The 20608-nt window shown below is 33.4% G+C and overlaps 3 protein-coding genes across 9 annotated transcripts in view; 1 reads left to right on the plus strand and 2 right to left on the minus strand.

Annotated features, from left to right (window-relative positions):
- Positions 1–10413, plus strand: si:ch211-131k2.2. Of its 5 annotated transcripts, none has more exons than XM_073918135.1 (7): positions 1–3201; positions 6595–6652; positions 7211–7307; positions 7884–7916; positions 9804–9854; positions 10091–10156; positions 10239–10413. In XM_073918135.1, exons 1-7 carry the CDS (start codon positions 3047–3049, stop codon positions 10271–10273), a joined length of 495 nt encoding a protein of 164 aa, XP_073774236.1. In that variant the 5' UTR covers positions 1–3046; the 3' UTR covers positions 10274–10413. The 5 variants fall into 5 exon arrangements, with proteins under 5 accessions (XP_073774236.1, XP_073774238.1, XP_073774239.1 ...); XM_073918137.1 differs by having other exon boundaries at positions 1037–1205; positions 10236–10413; XM_073918138.1 differs by having other exon boundaries at positions 1139–1205.
- The window catches only part of g6pc1a.1 (glucose-6-phosphatase catalytic subunit 1a, tandem duplicate 1), a 210142-nt gene that overhangs the window by 146505 nt on the left and 43029 nt on the right, over positions 1–20608 (minus strand). The window lies entirely within an intron of this gene.
- The window catches only part of kat7b (K(lysine) acetyltransferase 7b), a 19865-nt gene continuing 9424 nt past the window's right edge, over positions 10168–20608 (minus strand). For 2 of the 3 annotated variants that reach the window (XM_021480026.3, NM_212635.1), the window contains 8 exon segments: positions 19875–19985; positions 16602–16793; positions 16395–16484; positions 16114–16254; positions 14246–14339; positions 13447–13593; positions 13233–13339; positions 10168–10891 (listed from right to left, as the gene is read on the minus strand). In XM_021480026.3, coding sequence (XP_021335701.1) covers positions 10793–10891; positions 13233–13339; positions 13447–13593; positions 14246–14339; positions 16114–16254; positions 16395–16484; positions 16602–16793; positions 19875–19985 — 981 coding nt within the window. In that variant the 3' untranslated portion in view covers positions 10168–10792. 3 annotated transcript variants of the gene reach the window in all.

A 20608-nucleotide genomic window follows, 5' to 3' on the forward strand; every position in this document is an offset into this window, starting at 1 on the left:
GATTTAACTTACACAGTCATTAACTAATGTTAACAAACAAGACCTTTTGGAGGTGTTTTTATATGTATTTTCAGTTGCAATAAAAATGAGCAGTTATCATTTCATAATCCTGTCATTTCTGTCTGTCGTTCTTCACTCACTTCTATTTTATTCTTTAAAGCAAGAACAGAATCATCTTTAGTTGCCATCAGGTCACAAAGGTGATGGTAAAAGCCTTTCTCAGTTCTCAGAAAAACACAACCCCCACATTTCAACCCTCAGCAAGAACCTATGATCTAAAAATATCTTGTCATATAGTGGACAGGCAACAAAACGTTATCAATGCTGGCCACATTATTTCTTAACCAACAACATTCCAAGAACGATTTGGTAATTTTCCTATTCAAGTTCACAAAAGTCATTTGGATATGATGGTAAACCATTCAAAATGTCTTTAAACATTCTTAAACAAATACAGTAACATTTAAAAGCAACTTAAAAATAAAACATTTGAGTATTGAGTAATTGGGGATTTTACACCAATTACCTTTTTTTGTACATTTCTGAAGAAAAAAAGGACTTTTTACTTCTTAAAAGTGCTATTATTTACACTTTTCTTCCAACTCATTATTCATCTGTTTTGTTCTGTTAACTGAATTTTGGTGGCATGCACAAGATTGTGGAAATAAAATTAAGAATAATTAAATATTGTTTGCATAGTTAACTATATTTGTGAAGGAAAAAATGTAAATGTTCCAAAAAAACAATAAACAGATTAATTATGTAGACAGGACAAAATAGACAGCAAACATCGACATTATTATCTTTTTTTATAGATTCTGTCACTCATCATCATTTAATTCAACACACAGTCTTGTATTATGTCTGGATATATTTCTGGCCTCAGTATCAGACATGACACTTTGCTCAAAAAAAGGTTTTCTAAGGTAATTTTGTACATATAATGCAATATGTGTCGCATGTTGACTTTTTGCACAGTTTTTAGTTTGGTATCCAATTAGATTTACAACTTAAGGTTTAAATTAAAAAATAAAGCACAGCGCTACAACTTAAACTTACAATTAATAATAACTTACCCACATATTAAACTATATAACGACCCCACACTACTGTTTGAGTGGCTAAATATAGGTTAAATTTAAGTTCTTACCTGAAGGAAGCATCTCTGGATCAGACCTTGAAGAGTCGAGCCGGTGTTGATTCAGGTTAAGTTGCGGGTTTGTCACGATGTAAGTCTGTTTGGACTGAAGCTTCGTTTCTGCGGCTGGAGATTCGCCATTTTGAAGAAAAGATTTGAATGGTCAATTTCTCTAACGTTGACAACTAACTCTCAGATTATGTGACTCCAACGAGAAACAACGACCAGAATATCGGGAGTTTCTCTGTTTAATCGTGTGAGGAGGAAACGTCAAGGGCGAATAACGGATGTAACGAAACGCGATTGCGCAATGTTACCAGCGAAATTAATTATTATAACCGACAGGTGTAAAATATCATATCATCTCATATGATATATGATATGATAAACAATCATATGCGAGCCGTAGCGCTTTGTTAAAACAGTGTTGTAGTGTTTTGTTAAAACATATAAAACGTATTTAATATGTACTCGTTCATTATTTACGTTTTACTTCTATTCAACAAAATAGATGAAATCCAATCAAAGCCTGTGAATGCGCATGCGCGATGGAAGAAATAACGTTACGTTGGTTGAATAAGTTCAGGCCGCTCATTTGTGTATAGATGTAACTTAGATTAAAACAATGCCCAGAGATAACGTTAGGATGGTAAAATGGTTTAGTCTTTAAGTAAAACCTGAAATCACTTAATCAGAGCAAATAGGACATTTTATGAAGGCTACCTGAATCTATCCGAAGTTTATTTACGCACTTCAGTCAGTAGCTTGTTTTCTATCATAACAAAAGCTTGCTCATGAAAATGTTTATTACAAAACAAAAAGTAAAAAATATTTAAATGTAGGCCTAAATAGTATGCGATTGTACTTGTAAAGTGTACAAAAAACTAGCAATTTACTTAATACCCATACTTCTTATAGGCTATACACTCACCAGCCACTTTATTAGGTACACCTGTCCAACGTTCTTTTGAACGCAAATTTCTAACTAGCCAATCACATGGCAACAACTCAATGCATTGATTAAGGCATTTAGATATGGTCAAGACGATCTGCTGCAGTTCAAACCGAGCATCAGAATGGGGAAGAAATGAGATTTAAGAGACTTTGGTCTGGTCCGAGTATTTCAGAAACTGCTGATCTACTGGGATTTTCATGCCAACCTTCTCTGGGGTGGTCCAAAAAAGAGAAAATATCCAGTAAGCAGCAGTTCTGTGGGAGCAAAAGCCTTGTTGATGCCACAGGTCAGAGGAGAATGGCCAGACTGGTTTGAGCTGATAGAAAGGCAACAGTAACTCAAATAACCACTCGTTACAACCAAGGTCTGCAGAAGAGCATCTCTGAAAACATAACACATCAAACCTTGAGGCAGATGGGCTACAGCAGCAGAAAACCACGGGTGCCACTTCTGTCAGCTAAGAACAGAAAACTGAGGCTACAATTCGCACAGGCTCACCAAAATTGGACAATAGAAGATTGGAAAAACATTGCCTGGTCTGATGAGTCTCGATTTCTGCTGCGACATTCGAAAGGTTAGGTCAGAATTTGGCGTCAACAACATGAAAGCATGGATCCATCCTGCCTTAACGATTCTGGCTGGTGGAGTAATGGTGTATGGGGGATATTTTCTTGGCACACTTTGGGCCCATTAGTACCAACTGAGCATCGTGACAACGCCACAGCCTACCTGAGTATTGTTGCTGACCATGTCCATCCCTTTATGACCACAGTCTACCATGTTCCGATGGCTACTTCCAGCAGGATAACGTGTCATGTCCTAAAGCATAAATCATCTCAGACTGGTTTCTTGAACATGACAATGAGTTCACTGTACTCATATGGCCTCCACAGTCACCAGAACGTAATCCAATAGAGCACCTTTGGGATGTGGTGAAACGGGAGAGTCGCATCATGGATGTGCAGCCGACAAATCTGCAGCAACTGCGTGATGCTATCATGACAATATGCACCAAAATCTCTGAGGAATATTTCCAGTACCTTGTTGAAATCATGCCAGGTAGGATTAATGCAGTTCTGAAGGCAAAAGGGGGTCCCACCCGGAACAGGTAAGGTGTACCTAATAAAGTAGCTGGTGAGTGTATATAATATTTATATAAACTTTAATCAATTTATTTGTTTAAACATAAAATGGAGTGCATAAATAGGCTACTATTATTCCGATTCTGAGTTTCTTTTTATTGTTGATTATAAGTGCAGATGAATAACACTGATTGAAAAAAATGCATGATGTAAAATTGTGCAAATGATGATGTATTGGACTTACATTTTAAGCCATTTGAATCCCTTTTTTTACAGAATGCTAAATGTTAACCACTTTAGTAAAGTAGTTTTTCTTCTAATGGCACAAAATGACAAACAAACTGATTTTTGTCAACCGAGGCTTATTTGGAAGCAAAGGTTTTTTTCTTGTGTGGATTTTAGACAAAAGAGGGCAAAAAAATGGACTGAACGATTAAGTACTTACTCAGAACTTACACAACAGAAGGCATTGTTTGCCAAGCCCTGTACAGACGCCTCAGTCAATTTGAAAACACAGATCAATATGTCAGAAATGTAATTATAAACAGGTCATATTCGTTTATGCAGAGACAGAAAACGAGGTCAAATATTTGATTGTCATTCCAAACATATAGACATATACATTTGCTCGTATATTTTACTGTTCTGTGTGTTTATCCCACACTGTACTGTGGTAATTGCTGTTGTCAAAAGTACACAATGAACTCCTAGTATTTTAATATGAATCATCCGTGAAAGATCTTAAGCAAACTACTTTAAATCTAAAGCCATTTTGCAACTTTAAATTAAACAAATGTTAATTCAATTAAAATATATAATATCTTATAATATAAATATATAAATTAATATATTAAAAGCTTATTTAATTGCTGTTTGTTTGTCAAATTATTATTTTTTATTTATTTATTTTAGTGCATGAAGTTTTAGTTGACCTTTTTTCCAGGTTTTGATTAGATTTAACTATATTTTAATTACACATGTACAAGAACAAGGCAACGAAATGCAGTTTAGGTCTAACCAGGAGTGCAATTGCAGGCTTTAGGCAACTTATAATTCAACTTATAACTTATAAATCCAGTTACAGAAAAGCTATGGGTAATATTTACAGATTGATATACTATGAACAGACAACGCAGTGGCGCAGTAGGTAGTAGGCGTTTGCGTGGGTTTCCTCCGGGTGCTCAGGTCTCCCCCACAGTCCAAAGACAACAACATCTTACAATATATCAGGAATGTTTTACATACACTCAAAAAAAGTGTTTTTTTACTTGTTCAATTTACTTAATTAAAATTAATTAAAACAACACAATTCTTGAGATTTCATTGGGACAACTTTTTTTATGTTCAATCCACATACATTTGTTAAAAGTGTTTACTTAATCGATTTGCGTTGGACATGAAGGAATTGTGTGGAACCCTGCATTTTTTACAGTGTACACAATGATTCATTCATTCATTTTCTTGTCAGCTTAGTCCCTTTATTAATTCGCCCCCTGTACACAATCATGTTCCACACTATTCCTTCATGTTGTCCCAACACATATTGATTAAGTTCATTTAATTGTTTTTACAAATTTAAGTGGATTGAACATAAAGCAATTAAGTTGTCCCCCCAAAAAAACTTCTGTTTGAAACTATTGTTTTAGCTTATTTTAAATAAGTAATTTGAGCAAACAGCGAACGTAATTTTAATATTTTTTTTAAATAAATGTCAGCTTTATAATACAATTTTAATAGCAAAACCAAATTTGAATTAATATATAGCCCTAAATATTAATTTCTTAACTTATCTAAAGGGTGAATATTGGTATTGATGTGCGTTTGTGACATATCAGGACACAAGTCTGTATAATGACATGGGTTTGACACGGGTATTACAAAAGGGAGGGGAAATACAAGGATATTGCTGACGTCCTCATTTCTCCAAAAGCTTCTGAATCCCACAGGATGAGTTTAATCAGAGAGTAAAGCAGTACACAGTCTCCTGTGATGCTATGGTTTAAGGGTAGGGTGGGGTGAGGGCAACACAATATACGGTTTGAACAGTATAAAATGAATGTAAAACTATGTAATGTAATCATTTTTCACAAAAACAAACGTGTGTGTGTGAGTGTGTATGTGTCAATATATATATATATATATATATATATATATATATATATATATATATATTTTTTTTTTTTTTTTTACCTTTTAAAACTATTTTAAGACCATAATAAATGAAATTTTAGACTTACACAAGGCTAATCTCTAAAGATTTTTTTTAATGGTCAAGTTCAAATAAAAGTAAAAAACATTAAAACAATTGTAATTGTAAGAAAGATAATTGAACCATATTAATAAGTAAACAGAGTAAATAAATAAATGTTTCTTAAAACTTTTATTGAAATATATAGTCAGTGATTGGATGGGTGTTGGCACAATGGGTATAGCTTTACATAGATAGATAAATTAAGACCTACATCACAATATTTCAGTGGATTTAATCATTCTTAAGGCCAAAATTAAGACATTTTTAAATATTTTTAAGCCCCCGCAGATACCCTGATATATATATATATATATATATATATATATATATATATATATATATATATATATATATATATATATATATATATATATATATATATATTTACATTTTGCTTAAACACAATCTGGAGATTGAGACATTTCAAGTATTCTAGCTCCACTGTTGTATAAAAGGGGTTTTCAAAATTGTACTAAATATGTATTATTCTATTAATTCAAACTGCAAGAGCATCTCAAAATATATCAGAAATACATTTATTTAACTGAATTATATGTACGTTTTAATAAATGCTGAGTTTCACACAATCCCTTCATGTTGTCCCAACACAAACCAATTAGTTAACTTGAAATTAGAAAACTTAAAATTTAAGTGAATTGAACATAAAACAAATAAATTATCCCAAAAAGATCCCATGAATTGTGTTGTTTCAGCTCATTTAAAATAAGTTTCTAATATAGTTCTAACAGTTATTTCAAAGTGTTTAGCATCAGTTGATTAAATTTCAATGTGATTGGCCAATAAATTAAAACCAATGAAATCAAACGATCAACAAATTGAACTCTTAAGTCAAGTGGTAGTCATTTTTCTCCAATAGATGCACCATAATCATCGGTTCTGGCAGGGGGAGATGGAGGTGATGCTGGTTGTGGTGTGTCAGATCGGGGAGGGGGCTTTGGCAGGCTATAAATGGCTATAAATGCAGCCGTTTCGCTATGTGGAAGAACAGAAAAGAGCTCTGCTTTCAGAAGAAAACATCATTTCTGAACTGTCTTTGTTAGTGTTTTTTTTAAAATAGACATAATAGCATCCTCTAGACCTGTTAGTTCCATATGGAGATTTGGAAACTGTCAGCATTAATGCTCACTTTACTCGCTCTCGCCTACAGCGTTGAAGGATTCTCTTTCTCTCTAAACAGAGACAACTGGATTTCTGATAACTGGGAGGTGAGAATTTTTTAAAGAAATTTAGTTAGCAGATATTTATTGTGTTAATAAATGCTTTAAAATGTATAAATGAGCTCAATCTGTTACTAAAATTATACATTTATTGATTTATATGTAGTATTCGTTTTAAAATGGAAAGAAATTCTGTTTAATGGAGAGATAATTTTTAAACATGATAATTTCTAACATTTATTTTATAATGTTCTTGCCACGATGACTGTACGTAATATTTAGTTAGAGATGCTAGTATTCAGCTTAAAGTGACATTTAAATATGTCACTAATTAGGTTATTGGATAACAGTTGTTTGCTCTGTAAACAATCGAAAAGAAATACCTACAAAGGGGACTAATAATATTGACATTAAAATTGTCTTTAAAAAAATTTAAACTGCTTTTATTCTAGCCAAACTAAAACTAATAAACCTTTCTCCAGAAGAACAAAATATTATAGGAACTACTGTGAAAATTTCCTGTCACTTGGGAAATATTTAAATGCAAATTTCAATGAAGAGCTAATAATTGACTTGCATATATATTTTTTTTCTTTGTTAACACAGGATGAGCCGATGGAGGAGACATTAGCCAGTCAAGTGGCCAGTCTGTTGAAGAGATCCAAATCTCATCAGTTTTATGGGTTAATGGGGAAACGCTCAGGTAAAACTTCACATTTTGTTGCCTCTGGAAAATATACTGCTCAAAAAATAAACAAACAATTTACAATTTTAATAAATAAACAATATACAATTTTACTTGTGGTATGTAATCCAAAACATAATCCATACACCAAACATATAATCCAAACCAAATATATATTACGCTGTATCCTGTGTGCTTTTTACCCCAAGCATGAAATGTAAAGTATATTTTTTAACATGATTTAAAAACTACCTACTGAGATTTTTTTTAAATGTGTTGCATTAAATGATGATAAATCAAAGTTTATCCATATTTTAATATTTTTATTAGGGTTTTTTAAAGCATTTATTATGCTGTTTTTAAAAAAACTAACTCAATTTGTACATTTAATGCACTCCAAAATGTATATTTGTTGCTTTATGAGGCGTTTAATTTAAAATAAATTGTAATAACCCTGAAATTAACAGCATATTTAAGCCTGTATTGCTTTTAATTAGCTCTATTTTTTTACTTAACTATCTTGATCATTTGCAATTAAATGTATTCTTCATCTCACTGTATATAAATAACCCACATTTTCTGTGATTTTCCTAGAAGTCCTTCAGCCTGTAAAAATGGAGCGAAGAAGTGAGTATATTCACTTCATTATTGCATCTGTACATAACAAAATGACTCACTTTATTAGAAGTGTCTTTGTTCTATGTGCTTTAATCATCAAACCTTGTTTTGTGGATACATGTATTAACATAGTATTATTTAAAACACCTTCACTGGAATAACCTATACTTTACAATAATCCATTAAGCACAAACCTACCAATACCTCTAGACCCGTCTCTGACCTCTAAAAATTCCAATTGGTTTATAACTGTTTACATTATTTTGTGATTGAAAGAAAGAGCTAATGCATCAAATTAAGATTTTTTTTTTTTGTCTTTTTTTGTTATTTTGACATCATTTTTATTTTATATTTAGAGATCTCATTATTATACAAAATAAAACCAAAATAATGTAATGGCTAAAATTGGCAATACAGAAAAGCAAAGAATTTTTAAGGGGCCTTGGCTGAGATTTTATACAAGCGGCTTAAACAAGAAAGAAAAAACAAGAGAGAAAAAGAAAGAAAGAAAAAATAATAAATAGAAAGAAAGAAAGAAAGAAAGAAGAGAATAAAGCAAGAAATAGAAAGAAACAAGAGAAAGAATAAGAGAATAAAAAAGAAAGAATAATAAAGAAAGAAAAAAAAACGAGAGAAAGAAATAACAGAAAGAAGAGAAATAAAGAAAAAACAAGGAAAGAATAAAGAAACAAGAGAGAAAAAATAGAAAATGAAAGAAAGAATAAGAAACAAGAGAAAGAGAGAATAAAAGAAACAGAAAGAAAGAAGCAAGAAAGGAAGAATAAGAAACAAGAGAAAGAAATTGAGAAAAAAGAAAGAATAAGAAAGAAAAAGAGAATAAAAGAAACGAGAAAATTGAGAAAGAAAAACAAACATAAAAAAGAGAAATAGAGGGAAAAAAAAGAAAAAAAAAAGATAAAGAATAAACGAGAAAAACGAGAAGAGAAAGAATAAAGAAAAGAAGAATGAAAAAACAAAGGAAAAAAGAATGATAAACAAATAAAGAAACAAGAAATACAGAAAGAAAAAATAATAAAGAAATGAGAATTAAAAGAATAATAAAAAAGAGAAAGAAAAAAAGAAACAAGAAAGAAACAAACAAGACAGAAAGAAAGAATAAAGAAACAAGAGAAAGAGAAAGAAAAAGGGGAAAAGGGGAAAAAAAGAAAGAAACAAGGAAAAAAGAATAATAAAGAAAACTAGAATAAAAAAAGATAAAAAAAAAACAAGACAGAAATAAAGAAAAGAAAAATAAACGAGAAAGAAAGAATAATAAAGAACAGAAAGAATAAAAGAAAAAACATCACAAGAAAGAAATAAAGAAATAATAAAGCAACAAGAGAGAAAGAAAAAAAGACAGAAAGAAAAAAACAAGAAAAAAAAGAAAGACTTGTTCAGTGAGAAGTGTTTTGTTACAAAGATAAGACATTTTAATATTTATATTTATGAGAGGGAGAAAAAGATAAATAGATAAATAGACAGACAGACAGAAATAGAGAGGAGTGTGAACTAAAAAAAAAAAAAAAAAGTGTTTTCACCGAAGTTCACCAAAAAATATTTATTTCTTTATTTATTCTCATTATTTAGCTTTAAATCTTTGAATTTTGTTTTGTTAAATACAAATAAATACATGTTGAAGAATGCTGGCTGCTGTCACCCATTGACTTCTATAGCTGGAAAACAAATGATTATGGAAATCAATAGTACTCAGCAACCAGCATTTTTCAAAATATCTTTCTTTGTTTGTTTAAAATAAGAAGAGAATAAAAAACTGGTTTGCAACAAGTGTCAGTAAATAAAGACAGCGTTTTCAGTTTTGGGTGAACTACCCGTTTAAGAGATGAACTAGTTTGTAGAAGCACTCAAGCAATTTCAATCTCCATTATTTCCTCACAGGGCACAAGGGTGATATGTTTGTAGGACTCATGGGAAAGAGATCTTTAGGAGGTATGACTTCATTCAAAATATATATATATATATATATATATATATATATATATATATATATATATATATATATATATATATATATATATATATATATATATGCACATATTTTAATTCTGGTAATTCTTTTAGCAAAGCAAAACTAAATCTTTACTATATAATGGTTTTAAATACAGCTTGGGGGTTTAGTCTGGTCTATGCTGCAATACTGTAAAATAATTTCTAATAATCCACAGGTTCCGGCACAAGAGCGATCCCAGAGACGAGTACAGCAAAATCTGCAGCTCTGAACAAACGGACAGGTACAACGCTGAAGTATCAGAAGTGTATTTATGCAAAGTGATGAAACGGACCTGAAATGATATAATGTTCTTCACACAGCAGATCTGCAGGAGGAATGGGACAGACTTCAGTACTGACGACCTCACAGACGTCTAAAAACACAGTTATTCTTCACTCTTAACATTGTACTCCAGGGAAACTGGGAGTATACACACACAAGCAAATGTCTTGCTGGGATATCAAATAAATGGCGTAATAAAAGTATTTATCAAAATGACATTTCTCTTCAGCTCTGTTCTCATTTCAATCAAGACATTTTCACAAAAACACAAAAGAAATACTGTTTTGTTGAAGAATGTGTAATTAAATGAGATTTTTTGTAATGTAAGGCCCCTTTTTTCTACATTCTAATGACGATAAGCTTATTTTTTTTGCTTTTAAAAAGAGAATCAAAATACATCTACATTTAAAAATACGCAGGGGCAGAGAAAATACTTTGGCCAAAGACTTCCAGAAAAATAAATATTACTGTATAAAACGAAAGTGAGTTTCAGGAGTTTCAAAGGGCACATAAAAGAAGACAAAAATGAGAGATGAAGCCATTGCAAAAGACGTGATGGAGTCATAAAAAGGGATGAAAAAAATAATAAAGTCAATTAGGTTCCTTTAGGAGGGGTCCATTTGAGAGAGCCGGGGTCGATGGTCTTGCTGTTTCCCCTTTTAGTCTCTTTGGCCTTCCAATCGTCAATCAGGTCCTGTGGCATTAATTAACAAAACAGTTATTGAGGCAAAACATCTAAATGAAGACAACCTGCAGAGTAAAACAAATATATTCAGCTACATCTGCAGTAAAAACCAAAATAAAACCAAACTTGAACATTTTAGGTCTTACAATTGTATATTTATTTATAAGTTACTACATTTGGTCCACTGGAAAATTATGTTTGCTGTTTGTTTAAACGACATATTCAAAATGAGCTGAAACAACACAATTCTTTGGCTTTTTTGAGTAAAACTTCATTGTTTTATGTCAAATCTACTCAAATGGTTGCATACACAAATCAATTATGTGTAACCCAGCATTTTTTTAACAGTGGAATAAGATGCATTCTGATTGATTGGGCCACAAGTAGAAGTGAAAGAGTTTTCATGTGACGTCAGCATTGGGGGAACTCAAAATATTACTATCGACCTCTGACCGCCAAGTTACGGAGGCTGGGATTTCTCTTATAGCCAAAACGATGAATAACTGGTGTGCAACAATGGACCCTTTTCACAAGCCTGTTATGATGCGTTTAACAGTCATCAGCATCTTAAATCCTTGAAAGTTTTTAATATTTTGATTCTTTTGAAATTAGACACACCTTAACCAGCGCTTTCTATGTATAATAGAAACTTCCAGGCAGGTGTGTTGAAGGAAGTTGGAGCTTAACTATGCAGGGCACTGGCCCTCCAGAACTGAGATTGGACACCTCTGAGTTAAACCATTTCAAGTTTTACTTATATATGGTACATGTTGGTACTGCGTAGACTTTATAAAAAAATATTTTAAAAATGCAACATAAAGATGCTACAATTTATACTAATTTTAAATACATTTACAATAAAAGAAAGGAAGGAAATAAAGAAAAAGAAAGAAAGAAAGAAAAAAAGAAAAAGAAAGAAAGAAAGAAAGAAAGAAGGAAAGAAAGAAAGAAAGAAAGAAAGAAAGAAAGAAAGAAAGAAAGAAAGAAAGAAAGAAAGAAAGAAAGAAAGAAAGAGAAGCCAAAGAGCAGAAAATCATAGCTGCTTTCTGCAGCAGAGAGTCAAATCAATTTATATTAAATGCTGTATGACAGAAAGGTCATAAGCATCTAGTTTTATTAGTGAACTTGCAGTGTTGGGTGCTTTGACAGAATGATTGTGCTTTCATGAGTTTAAGAGAGGTTTTCCTCTGGAACACAAAAGTAATATCTATCTATATTTTCCTATCAAAATCACTCAAGTATTTTTATTTTGGAGGGGAAAAAAAAGCTTGTTTTAAAAGCAAGCGAAACACTGCAATAGTTCAAAAAGTATGCACATGATACGTTTATTTTTTTTTTTTATATTGCGAAGATAATGTTGCAAGAACAAAGTAATTACTGCTTTTTTATGCTTTTTTTTCTAAGTACAAAACGAACAGCAGCTCTATAATACAATACAACACAAAGGCTGGAGAGAGAGCGAGAGTTTTAATAGTAAACAGATCAAGTTTACCACATTTTATTAACACCACTTTTCTATAATTATAAAGGTATTCTAACTATTAAAAGCTATCAACAGCAATAAATAGCATACAAGGTAAAATGCATAAACAAGAATAAGAATGATAATATATAAGATAAAAATCTAAAACAGTTTAAGGTTTTTTTTTTATAAAATATTTTTAAACAATTTTAGAAGGATTCACATTTAAAAATATTTAATTTAAAGTCATTCCAGATAAAAACTTTTGTCTGATAACATTAAAAATAGGGCATTCCACAAGAATATGTTTAACAGTTTGGTTTCTTTTGCAATATAGACATTTTAGGGGTTTTTCTCCTTTCATGCGTCTTGTGTGTCCAATGCGGCATCTTCTATAAACAATCTCTTCATGTCTTGACTTAAAAAATAAATCAGATTTTCTACCTGTTTCTGGCTGAATTTCAAAAAGTTTATTTTCTGGGCACAGATTCTACTTTTCAACCAACAACACTTGCAAGATTTAAACTTACAATGTATTTAGTAAATATTCATGTAAGCAATTTATCCAAAAAGGTTGGCACCTTTACTGCAGTAAACAAAGCAGCATGATGTCAAAAATAGTAGGATTTCATTAACTATACAACATCCTGATATTCGCAGATTTAGTTCAGGGAAACTTTAGCATACAACTATACACTGCATAATCAAAAATGATATCAAACTTAATACCTTGCAAAATAGCATTTTAGACTTTAATAAGTTTTAAGGGCCTTAAATTTCTCTTCATTCGTTTATTAACTTTTAATACTTTAAGACCCTGTGGACACCCAGGCCTTTTAAAGCAAACATACAAAAAAAAAAGAGAGAGAAATAACAAACAGATGATACCTGTCTTTTCAAAACTAGATGTTTTCCTTTCCAGTACTTGAGCATCTGAAGGGACTGCAGTGTACTGACGATATCCACTGGGTTCACTGCAGTCTCTTGACTGATCTCTGAAGAGAGGAAGAAAAAAAAAATGAAGTCAAACCCTTCAGGGATGTCTGATTGAACATGCTTAATTTACAACATTCACATTTGGGGCACAAGAAACTCCTCTTACCTTTAATGGAGATCTCTTTGCCCTTAAAATTGTACATGTAGCGTAGCAGGACTTCCTTCCAATAGCTGCGATAACTGATGAGGCCCAGATCAGAGAGCGGGCGTTCAGGAGAGCCCACCTTCTCTTCAACCTTCGACAGCAGGTAACCTGGAACGCAATAGCAACACAATAGCATGGTATTTAAAAGGTCATAAATCCTGATTTTAGTGTATAATTCTTTTTTTTTTTTTAAATAAATAATTAAAGGGTCATAAACCCTTGACTAAATTTTCCAAGATTTTAACAGATTTGTGTGTTGAACACCAAGACGATATTAGCAAAACTGGCTAATTTTGAGGGTTTTTTCTGCTTACAAATTTTTTTCAATGCCCTATTTTTTTCCATTTCATCTTCTAAAACTAAAATCCACATCACAGGTTGATGTTGCACAGTTTGATATCTGCATTTTATTACTATTTATGATATAGAGTTTTGCACAGAGTTGATGCTTTTCATTTACAGACCAGTCTTTTGAGGAATGTAAACAATAACGACGGTCTTAACGTATTTCCTGTATTGCATTTTTAATTTCTATAGCTTCCAAGAATCGAAAAAATTCCACATATTGATAAATAATATTATGACAGGTTTTAATGTTAAGATATGACTAAATTGCCTCTTGTTACAGTTACAAAATAGTTTGACATAAGTAAATGTTCATGGGTCAGTGACATTGCCATAATGAAATGATCTATGGGAATGCTCAGTTGTTCACAAATATAACCGTCAGAACCTAACCACACACACACCAGGTACTCACTAAAGTCAATCAGCATCTTGCCATAGCCCTGTCTCATGTACTGTGGCATGGTCAGGATACAAGACACATTGTAATTCAGGAACGAGTTCTTCTCCTGCACACATGAAAACAGACAATTATGCTTAAACAGAGAATTTATGATCATGATATAAACATAATGACTTGTTCTGACCAGCCTTTCTTAAAAGAACAGTTCACACATTTGTTTTATTTACTGTAAATTTACTCACTCACAGGTCACACAAGATGTAGACGACTTTATTTTTCTTTAGTACAAGATTAAAGAAGATTTTAGCTGAATCTGTGGATGATTCAAAAGTGACAGGACTACAATCAGGCTACATTCACACATGCATCGTGAACCGTTTGACCAGGCTGTAAATTAATGCTAATAATATTGAAAATAGTGCTCAATTTCTAATGCTGTGTTCACACCAGACGCGGAACGCGCGTCAAGCGCGAGTGATTTACATGTTAAGTTAATGCAAACGCGCGAATGGACATCCTGCGGCGCGATACGCGCGAATGGCGTGGGGCGAATTGAGCGTTTTGCGCATTTGACGCGCTTAACGAGCGTTTCGCGCGAATCTCTCGATTTCAAAAATCTGAACTTCAGTGTAAATTCGCACCGCGTTAACCAATCAGAAGCTTCCTCTTGTGGGGGCGTGATTGTGACGTAGAACCTGTTGTCGGTGTTCCGAGGGAAATCCTCCAGCCTTCACCGACAACAGTTCATCAAACTGGGCTTGGCTCAGTCAGATGCACCGCTAAAAAAAGCCTCCGTCAGCCAGGTTAAGTTGGTTAAGTTTATGAGCTCACAGAGCTGGATGCACCTCTGAAAGAATGTAGTAGACTCAGACACGACCCTAAACGTATCGACGCTGTTTTTCAGTCTTCATAAAGCACATAAACACTGTTATTTTCTTCATAAAATCCATGTTAGCCATTTAGCTATGAAGCTAGTCACAGGGCAGACAGAAGCCCTGCCCATCACGCGAATCCGCGTCTGTTCTGATGTGAATTTGACACGCGAATGAAGCAGGGTTTGACGCGCGTATGAAGCGAGTAAACTCAAATGTTCACGCGGCTATTTACGTGCGAATAGCGCGATTTATCCGTCTGGTGTCTGGTGTGAACACAGCATTACACAGAGCAATCGTTTTGCTTCACAAGACATCACTGTTTCATCAGAAGCCATGGCTATTGATTTGGACTCATTTGTGTTTATTTTAATCTAAAAAAAACTTTTAGCAATCACTGCCATCATATGAATCACCAAGGACCACAGATATATCTAAACATCTCTAAAGTTCTACTGAAGAGAAAAGTCATCTACATCTTGGATGAACTGTGGGTGAGTAAATTAACAGTACATTTTTAGGTGAACTATCCCTTAAAGTGTAAAACTAGTGCACTGTTTGCTGCCAGCACATCAAGAGTACACAATCCAGTCTTCAAATCATTTCAACAAGTTTGATGTTCTCTGAACAGCATTACCATTGCCTGAGCGTAAACGAAAGCAAGTGGTGCTCACTGCAGAGCCACGTGGGCAGAGCTGAGCTCCAGCAAGGGGGAGCTTGAGCTCCAGCTCCTCCTTCCTTGCACTTCTTCTACAAGTGATGTCACTGGGGGGTTGCGGTTAGGGGTGGATGTACGCATTAAAACAGCTTATAGGAGGAGGAGTTGGAGCTCAAGCTCCCCCTCACTGGAGCCCAAGTGGCTCTGCAGCGAGCAGTGTCTCAACAAAAGAGGCTTATGATTAAAAATCTGCCCAAAATTTTACCTTAAATGCAAGTATTGTGAAAATATGTAATGTTATAATAAATTTCAGTTTAAGTGAGTTTCCATAGACTGCACCACTGCATTACCTTTGAGAAATATCCCACAAGGTGACAGCCTGTGTTATCAGCTTCAGTCATGACATAAAACAGGAAAGGCTCCACATCATAATACAGTGTTTTATGGTCCAAAAACAGCTTGGCCAGCAAGCAGAGGTTCTGGCAGTAGATCTGTTGAGACACATGGATGAAAGAAATCAGCTTCATATGTAGCGAGTAAACGTAGAATTTAATTTAGAAGTGAAAACTGCCACACACAAAAAAAACAGATATATCCCAAACGTAAGAGTCATTTTGAAATCATTGCCCACCTTGTTCTTTTTTCCATCAACCTCAAACACAGAGGTGGCACCTTTTCTATAGACTTCATCCCCTGGAGGATGTTTCCACACACATTTGGCCTGTACAGATGACATACAAATGAAAATGTCAAACTTAACTTCACCTTTATAAACATGCCTCCAATACAAACATCTGACTAAACTCAAGCCATAGCAGAGGTTACTATTACTTCATACCATATGTCTGCGCAGGATGGTCTGGCTCTTCATGTACTTGAGGCAGAACTCACAGACATACAGTCGCCCTAGACGGGCATATTCCTCTGGGTATGGAGAGTGGTACCATGTCTCCAGCTCATAGCGGCCAAAAAAAATGGTTTTGATCATGTTACTGCCCTCTGTGATCTGACCTTGAAGACGCAGTTTCTCCTGCGAACAAAAAGAACATCAGACCTTAAATCTATATAAATATACAGATAGACAAATGGCAACTAAAATTCAACCAAAAAATCTAAAATTTACTCGCCCTAAACTGTTAAAAACATTTTAATTTTAAGTTTAACGACAATTAATCCCATATACAAAAAAAAAACCTCACTCAAAAACTAGGGCTGTAACGATACACGATATAAAATCGAAATCGCGACACTCAGATCTACGATCCTGTGTCGCGGTGTGATAAGGGAGAATCGCGACACACCACGTGATACCTTTCCAATAACGTCACGCGTGCCTGCAAAAGTTGAGCTATTAACACTTTTTTTCGTTCGACATTACAAGCACTGCTCCGTTTAAGCCTTCGCAGTATTTAGCCGGGAGAGCTCGCACGGAGCTCTTAGTAAGGGACCGTCTGAATGGGATATCAAAAACAAAACCAACTTAACCCCGCTTGACAACCGACAATGCCAGAAACATTGCCAATGCTGTCAAAGTGGCAGAATTTTCAGCGCATATATGATGATTTGCTCACACTGTTAATGTGGCTGCGCAGAGAGGGATGGACATTCACCAGATGTCAGGTAACAGCCAAACTTTTCTGTAACCGTGCTGTGCGCTTTCTGTTTGAACCTTTGAGAGTGCTGACTGACAGGTGCTTTCAGTTAAGATGAACACAGTTTCTATAGTTATACTTTATTTAGAGATAAAGGTATGGCTCTGCATATAATCACTCTATCTTGCTGGAGTTTATAGACGTTTCGCTTTACTTCAGGACGCATTAACGCCGCTCTGAAGGTCTAATCGCTTTAAGTTATCCAGAGCTGTATGAATATACAAATCTTGAATATCACAATAGTATTAAATTTTACTATTGTAACAACACAGACAGCAACACTTTTGCACAATTGATACCCAGCTGATTCAGTTGTTTCATAAGAGGACCGCGCTTATTCTTTTTTCCTTGTGAACGTAAAGGCAGTGAGGTGCGCCTCGTTTTCGGCCCCTTGTTTAACTGCAAAGGCATACTTAACTTGCGGGACCATAATGTGTAACCCGTGCCTACAGACACATTTGCCAAAGAAGCAAAATGGAAGAAGAATATTGCTGTTTGATACAACCTGTTGATGCTGCAGCGCTTATGTTGACCTGGATCTGCGTAATAAACGCAACAAATAGGCTTTACTTTTTATTTTTCAGCTTATAAAGCATGTACGCAGATTAATGCAATATCATATTTAAACAACAAAACTGTTTACAAAAAGTCTACATATGCGCGCATTGTTGCTGTCTTTTCATCACGCAGCGCGCGCACTTGAACCGAGAGGGAGAGAGAGGAAAGCATAGGCTATATCAGGACATGTTCTTTAAAATAATGATTTCTATTAAAATGTAAATGTTTTTGTTATTATAATAATAACAGCGGGGCATTAAATAAAATGCATATTTTCCGTGGAGCGGGCAATTTGAGGAAGTCTGCGATTTTTATTTGACGGAAGAAAAAAACATATGATTGGAAAAAAAGCCCATGCCGGTTATTAAAAAGAATCAGTCAGTATTTTCGTTTTGTAATATAAATTAAGTATTTAAGTGAAAATAATTTAGGGCAGTTCTATTTATTTTATTCATTTTATTTAGATTATTCTGCTCTTCTGTGCTAAACACTGCAGGTGCGTGGAAATGCTCTGTTGTTCTGTTCCGCTATTAATATTCTAACATATAGCCTAAAAATAAATCAGTATTTTAAAATGCAATATTTAATGTGTCAGACACAAAATAGACACGTCAATTTGTTTAACATAAAATTAATAGTAATCTGACCAGTTAACCGGTAATAACCGATTAATGAGCGGTGGTTGTCGGTTAGCAAAATTAACGAAATGAGCATCCCTAGTAGCCATTTAATTTACTTTTTCTATGTAAGAGAACTTGATTGAAAAAGAATTTTCAACATGCTTGAACCATCTACACAATGGAGTTCAGTTCTGTTTGGTTTTACAACAGTATTTTGTTACAAAGAAAACAGAAGTGATAGTTTTATCTATTTATTTATTTTATATATGGCTATTTATATTGTTAATAATTTGCATAGTTAATATTGTTCTTTGATGTTTAGTTTATAAAGATTTTTCAAATGTTATTTAATAAAAAATAGTTTTAAAAATCTTTTTTTTCCCACCCCACACGAGAAAAAAAAAAAAAAAATCGTGATACGAACCGAATCGTGGGTTTGGTGTATCGTTACAGCCCTATCAAAAACCATAAAAAAATAAATAAAAAAACAATCCAGCATGCTTCATAATAACTTCAGAAATATAATAACATTAATTATATACACAGAAATAAAATTAAACATGCTTTTTTTAAGGTAATAAAGCCTTATAGCTTCAGGAAAAAGGGTAAATTTATATCTATTAGATGAACAACTGATGATTCTGAACCTTCTTCCAATAAAACTCTCCTATAAAACTATGAATGTTCCTAAGCATTTAGGAGTTACTTACTTCTGCTGGACGCAAAAGCTATTTAAATTAGTATGTAGGAAACAGGTAACCATTGACATCTACAGTATAGTATGAAAACAATTCATATAAATGTTAATAGCAAATGGTTACCGACATTCTTCAAATTGTCTTTGTGTTAAACAGAAGGAAGAAACTCAAACAGCTTTGAATAAGTGCACAGTGAGCGAGCGGAATAGTTATTGCTGCTGAATCAAAAAGTGTTATAATCTACACATTACATAGCTACATTGTATAACATAATTTATTCAGGTCAGTTTTGAATCTGAATTATTATTTTTTTTGCTTTGTGGTTAATAAAAATATCCGTAAACGGAGCAACAACATCATAAACATTCAACAATTTTCATTTCATTTTTCTCATTAATGAGAGGTTGCAGACCAGACAGAATATGATTTTAGTGAAATGCATTATGCAAAAATAAATTATAAGGGTTAATTAAATGGTTTATTTTTGTATTTCGTTTACAATTTGACAGGAAGTCAAGTTTTCTGATCAGCTGGTCTGCATTGTCAGAAAATTGTGTGAAGCGTGAGGTATTTCGGTTCATACCAGATCCTCTGATGCACGAGCCTGAGCTTTTCTGAAGAGCTCCAGATCATAATCACTGGTGATGTTCTCCAGCAATGGTTCGCGAGTGGTTCCATGCGTTTGTCTGTGCTCCTGATACAAATTAAAGATGTGAATGAATAACAAACATAAGCATCAACAACAATACAGTTTAAAAGACATAGTTCACCCAAAACTGTACATTTCATCATCATTCACTTGTCACAAACCTGTGTGAATTTCTTTCTTCTGTTGAACACAACATATATTTAGAAAAAAAAAAAAAAAACAGTAACCATTAACTTCCATAGTAGCAAAAACAAATACTATGGAAGACAATGGTTACAGGTTTTCAGCGTTATTCAAAGTATTTTCTTTTGTGTCATTAAGGTTAGAAAACACTCTAGGAAACAGTAGCTGCTTTTCTATCGACTAGTGGTGTAGTATATATCACAAATCTCATGGTTCGGATCACATTATCTTTTTTTTAGCCATGGATTGGACCATTTTTCGGATCATTCAAAACGGAGAAGACACAAATGTAATTTCCTTTCCATTTTTTCATTTTTTTTAACAAAAACAGTACTGCAAGACACTTTTGGTTTTAAAAAACAAAAAGTAGAACCAGTAAGTATGCTAAAAATATAACGCAGAAATAATCAGCTGAATTAAAATAAATTGTAAAATATTACTGTACTGTGAAAAATTCAGTGTTTCCACCACATGCTGATAACACA

Source organism: Danio rerio, chromosome 12, assembly GCF_049306965.1.
Source record: "Danio rerio strain Tuebingen ecotype United States chromosome 12, GRCz12tu, whole genome shotgun sequence".
Taxonomy (NCBI): Eukaryota; Metazoa; Chordata; class Actinopteri; order Cypriniformes; family Danionidae; genus Danio; species Danio rerio.